At 38.5% G+C, this 5,677-nt stretch overlaps 1 protein-coding gene across 3 annotated transcripts in view; it reads right to left on the bottom strand.

Annotated features, from left to right (window-relative positions):
• Positions 1 to 339: 339 nt before the first annotated feature.
• The window catches only part of p2ry2 (purinergic receptor P2Y, G-protein coupled, 2), a 56,789-nt gene continuing 51,451 nt past the window's right edge, over positions 340 to 5,677 (bottom strand). For 2 of the 3 annotated variants that reach the window (XM_015389325.1, XM_015389326.1), the window contains exons 2-5: positions 3,866 to 4,189; positions 1,968 to 2,136; positions 1,434 to 1,779; positions 340 to 1,354 (exon numbers count right to left, since the gene is read on the bottom strand). In XM_015389325.1, coding sequence (XP_015244811.1) covers positions 1,166 to 1,354; positions 1,434 to 1,779; positions 1,968 to 2,136; positions 3,866 to 4,189 — 1,028 coding nt within the window. In that variant the 3' untranslated portion in view covers positions 340 to 1,165. Of the gene's footprint in view, positions 1,355 to 1,433; positions 1,780 to 1,967; positions 2,137 to 3,865; positions 4,190 to 5,470; positions 5,551 to 5,677 lie in introns of those variants that run through there. The other variant, XM_015389327.1, reaches the window with a different exon arrangement.

Below are 5,677 nucleotides of genomic sequence, written 5' to 3'. Positions count from 1 at the left end.
TAGACTAGAGTCCAGTGCTGACCCAGCTTTAGGTATTAAGGGGTTATTGTAAATATAGTAAATACTCAAGGCAGGCAAGAAATGTCATTTTGGTGGGAAAAAAAAGGAAAGACAGCAAACTTAAAAAAGAAACTTTATTAAAAAAACATGTATATAGGTGTAAATATGTAAATAAGGCTTGTAGAAAAAAAGACTATTATTATAACTTTATACTCTAACACATGGCATGCATCAGGGGTGAACAGCTATACTGCACCGCTGACAGGACTATGTCATTTATATAAGCTGAACTGCTGTCTGGGATTATTTTCTACTCTTTACCATAGAATAAAACACGTTGATATTTCTACTCTGAACAGAAACTACACAAACTAATAAACTAACATCCAGCAGATAGTCTGAACCCTCCTGGAGCCTTTAGTTTACATCCGCATAGTGTGCACTATTACAAGATTTCTTTGCTGCATTATGTTCATATCATGCTGTCAATGGAAATAAGAGGACATCCGTTATCCCAAGCTGATGATTACATGTTTTTATTTCATACGATTTTATTGCTATGATGTTGTCAACAATAAATGTTTTCAAGCTTGGCAGGAAGGAAGTAAAACATGAGAGATTTTAGTATTTATTCATATCATTCCTCCTTTTATTATATCACATCTGTTTCTGTATGCTGTTTTTACTGTGGAAATAAAGGAGAGTTGTATTTTATTCATGTTGTTTTATTTATGCATGTGAGACTGAGGAAAAAATATGGAAGAAAAAAACTAAACTATGACCTTCTACTGGTTAGCTTCACACAATGCAAGAGTTAGAGCCGCTTTGATCGACTTAGTCTCGTCACACTTTGGTAGATAGATTCCAAATTATTTACATTAGATACCCAAACAGACTGAGCCGTTTTGCAGAGGAACATAAAAAAAAATGTAAATTTCTAGATGTGAAAGGCTGCTAGAGATGTACTATAAACACCTAATACTGCAATTGCAAAAAGAAACTCATAGCCACTATGGAATCTAGGGGGCGAATACAAACTTTTCAGACTTTTATAACAATAATTAAATTCTTCAAATCCTTCAAAAAACGCGTTCTTCATGAAGAGGTACCAGCTTTCTTTGCTCCTTAACTTAGAGATTAATCAAATGAAGTCTCAGACAGAGAGTCAGAGTTTTGTTGTGAAGCAGCGGTTCATTGTGGATTTTGAGCACAGTTTGCTCTTCTTGGTGAGATTGCTTCGAGCATCTCGCCCTGCCAGGAAATAAAGGATGGGATCCACGCAGCTGTTGGCGCTGGCTAAAGGTCTCGTCACTTTATAGGCAAAACTGGCAGCTTCCACCAAACTACAGCTGATCTGTTGAACATAATTGAATGCATTAGATGTTTTAAAGACATTGGAACCGGCTCAAATCAGAAACAGGTTGGGGCCTTACCTGTGATGGATTGACTTGTCGCAGGTATCTAAAAGAGTAGTAGAGACTCCTGGTGAGGTGGAAAGGAAGGAAGCACAGCATGAATGCTGCCAGAACAATGATGATCATCTTCACCGACTTCTGCTTAGATCGCTGGGCTTTTAGACCGCCTCCTTCCCCTTCAGCACCCTGGTCAGATCCCCAGCTAGGCTCCAGAAGCTTCCGAACCATAAGGCCATAGCAAACCATCACTACCATGAAGGGTAAGGCAAACATGATCACCGACACAAATGAGCTGTACACTAGGAAGTCATCAAAAAGCTCTGGGCTGGTGGTGTCATAGCAGATTCGCTCTGTCTTTACGTCTCTGCAAAAAATACAGATAAGCATATACAAAGCTGCAGAAGCAGGGAGGTTCAGAACTTCTGATGTTGCTCATTAGAAGGGTGAGTCGGCTGACAGCTCTTTAAGTTTTGACCCATTAAGGCACTATAAGATGAGCTGCCGGGCAAAACTTGTAAAAAACAAACAAAACAAAGACTAGGGTTTAGTCACCTGGTTCTGGAAAAGTAGAGAACTGGAGCCTGGCAGAATAAAACGCAGGCCCACACTGCTACTGACACCAGCCTGGCCCGACGAGCACTGACCCAGCTGAGCGAGCGGACGGGATGGCAGATACCAACAAACCGGTGCAGACTGATGCAGCACAGAAACAGGATAGAACCTGCCAATCACACAAGAAACTTCCATTTTTAATTGGTATGGGAAACACTGATTGTTTCTTTACACATATTTTATTAAAAGTTTGTGTGACTGATCAACTGAACAAGGTTTATGATGCACAATGTTCATAGTTTTATAAAAAATTGACTCCAAGTTCAGTGCTTGCATAAAGAGTCAGTCAGTACTTTGGTCTACAGTTGCAGCTGCAGGTTTTTGACTAACTTTTTGAACAATAGGGCTTGGCTATGCTCCTTATCCTACTGGGAGATGAATCTCCACCTCAAAATAAAGTGTTTTCCTCTAACAGGTTTTCTTCCTGATTTGCTTTTTCGGCCGTCTCTATAGAAAAGGAACCACCACTCCTCACCACCACTACGACATTAAATTTGCAAATAGGCCAAAAAGCATTCATTTATGATGACCAGAATATCTTCTGCATGTTTTTTTGTGTGTTCCCCTGAGAAATGTTTTAAGTTTTAAATGACATGAAATAGTCATCCAGTTGACAGCCTCTAGAACCTGAGCTGTGGATCTCTTCAGCTCTTCCACAGGGCAACATTACTGCTTCTCCAAATAATGCGTTTTGCATGTCCTGTTAGGTTAGGTGGACAGCAACATCTTGATAACTTTGAAGTAATACTCTTTTTTTTTTCTTATATGAGTGAACACCGCTCAGTGAGTACTATGGATGTTGTGATAGTATTTCATAGCCTAACTCTGCTTTAACCCTTTATAGGGAACTCAGTAAAATAATTATTTTAAGAAATCAAAATTTCAAGCTAACTGTTATAGGACAGACCAGGGCCTGATGACTTTTGTGACATTAAAACAATATCTGCATGGGGGAAAAAAATCAATGTCAATGTAATTACCAGAAACACAATAATTTGTCCTAAAATGATAAAACACAAAAATAAAATTACTTCTATAAGAACATGTTGATTAATTTTTTGCAGTTTTTTTTTTATATATATGCACTCGCAATGCAAAGAGGGCTAAATTTAAATGTAAGCAAAACCTTTCAGATTTGTATGCTATCAAAACCATACATCACTTACGTTCCTATTTAAATTATCCGGACCTTGTGTCAATCTATCTGTTACAGAATCGTACAAAGAAAAGATAATATTCACATTACAAGTTTTCTTTTTCTTGTTGTACGAAGCTATGTGGAAAAGTGAAAGGGGCAACAATAATTCAGCCAGGTGGTAAATTCTTGAGGGGGGTACATTTTCTGCATATCTTGTCCTGGCGGTATTTGTGATTTTCTTTTTTTTTTTTTTTCCATCTCATAAAGATGTGAAATAGATGACTGAGACATAAATGTATGTTAAAAAAAAAAGAGGAAAAGACCTGAAAAACATTAAAAGATGGCAAGAAATAAATCACTGAAGATGGATTATAAAAGTCAAAAAAGTCTGACCTTTGGAAGGCAAACATTAGGAAAACTGTAATAAACTGAAGTTTTTCTCCTCTATATCTTCACAATTTATTGGACAAGGTTTATTTGGTAAATACTGTTCCATATAATCAGTAACGAACTATCAAGACACTTAATGTGAAGTCAGATTTCACCCTCTCTCATGTTGGACTACAAACAATGAGTTTTCATTATCCTGGGTTCTTTTTAGACTAATATGCCATTTTATGCAAATTTCCTTCTCACCACCACCTCCTCTTTGTGTCACATTTCAGATATATCATATGTGTGCGCATTTCTTGGCCATTACCATACAAGTTGGCATAAAACAGGAAGCGTATCAGCTTGCAGAAGGGTTCACTGAACGGCCAGTCGTTCTGGTCGGCGTAGTAGAAGATGAGGAAGGGCAAAGTAAAGATGTAAAGAGTGTCACACATGGTCAGGTTGAACATGTAGATGGTGGATGGCTTCCAACGCTTCGTACGGAACACGATCACGTACAGAGCTGTGGCATTCAAAGCCAGGCCAATGACGAAGACCAGAGCGTAGCTGACAGGAAGGAGGATGAATTTGAATTCTTCATTGAATCTACAGCTGGAGTTGGTGTGGTTCTTCATGTTGGTGGTGGCAGGACCTAAAGGGGAAGATTTAGAAAAAGGGATTTACCTTTAATGTTCACAGAATGATTCAAAGAGAGGCCTTCATCCTACAGAATGGGTTTTATAGGTAAATTGGAGGATGTTCTTTTTCGGGTGGATCATCAAAACAAGTCGTCCTCCCAAGTGTCAATCATTCTGCTGATATGTTTACGTGCTCGTCCCCATTTTCACTTACCGGTGGTTAGTCTGACATAGTGGAAAAATTGCAAATCTTCTTGTATGAACCATGCAAACAGCAACTTTTAAACAGAGCGTACACAAGGAGATATGGGCTTGTTCACGCTCTTGCACGAGTTTAATAGGCATTCCCTCTCAGGAGAGGGTACAGGGTTGTGCATGTGCATTTTTTTTTAAGTGGAGAGGGCGGCCTTTTCAAAAATTCATGAAAATTCATTATACCTTTAAGAAGCTCTCTGCATGATTAAGTAGCACAGTTCATATCAAATGATCAGTCATTTCATTGCCTTTGATTTAATCTTTTCTCTGATTTAGAGCTAGAATCAATGTGAATATAAATTAATGTGTTATATTGATCAAAGCAAAACAATTTATAATTAATGTTAATGATGGCTTTTTGTTTATAGATTGTAAGGTGTGTTTCTTTTAGCTCCAATACAAGAACCCTCTTTCTGCCTATTTACTGATTCATAGTTCATTGTGTTGCATCACAATCTGTTGCGACACGTTGCATTGATTTCTGCAGCCCTGTTCCCGTGCAGCCAAACGAACCTCACCCTCACTTGGTGCCTAAGTTTTCTAAAAGCTCACATCTGTGTGCAGAGCAGAGGAATAACTTTCTAACTCAAACCAGACTCAGCCTTCAGGCTGTTTGCAGATCTTCTCTCGCTTGCAAACTGCACCTTTGCCTCACTCAGCCTCAGTCTGTATTTCCTTTTACTGAAAAGCTCAGATCAGTCATACATTAACACAAATTTCAACTTACTTATGCAAATTTAATAAGAAAGCCCTCTCAAACTTTTCAGGTCAGGAAAAACTTGGATTTTTGCTTATTGATTTTCTTCATCAACGCAGTGGCTCCTGTTTCCTCTGAGCCATTACCTGTTTCAGCTTCCTCTTTTTAACTATAACATTTGAGAATCATAAAGATTCTGTAAAATCTGCCATGTTCTGGTAACCTTCGCTGTGCAAAACAGGACAATCTCAGCCCAATCATCAATCTAACAACATCCTGTACTTTTAAATTGAAGTGGCTCTTCACAAAGTTCCATTTAGCTGCTAAAATATAGGATACTCACATTAAAAAGGTGCTTAAAGGCTGCGTCTCCTGAGCTGTGTATCCTTGGCGTGCTGCTTTCGGCTGAGTGCGCACCTCAGAACTTTGGGTTGGTAAAGAATATTGAGGAGTGTGCTATTCTGACAAGCTGCAGCCTGCAAGCTTTACCCTGAGGGCTCAGATACTATCTGTGTGCATATATATATAGATATATATATCTATATATATA

The sequence above is a fragment of the Cyprinodon variegatus genome, unplaced genomic scaffold (genome assembly GCF_000732505.1).
Source record: "Cyprinodon variegatus isolate N-32 unplaced genomic scaffold, C_variegatus-1.0 Scaffold454, whole genome shotgun sequence".
Lineage (NCBI taxonomy): Eukaryota > Metazoa > Chordata > Actinopteri > Cyprinodontiformes > Cyprinodontidae > Cyprinodon > Cyprinodon variegatus.
Note: the sequence above shows the minus strand (reverse complement) of the source record. Positions and strands in the feature narration are given on the sequence as shown.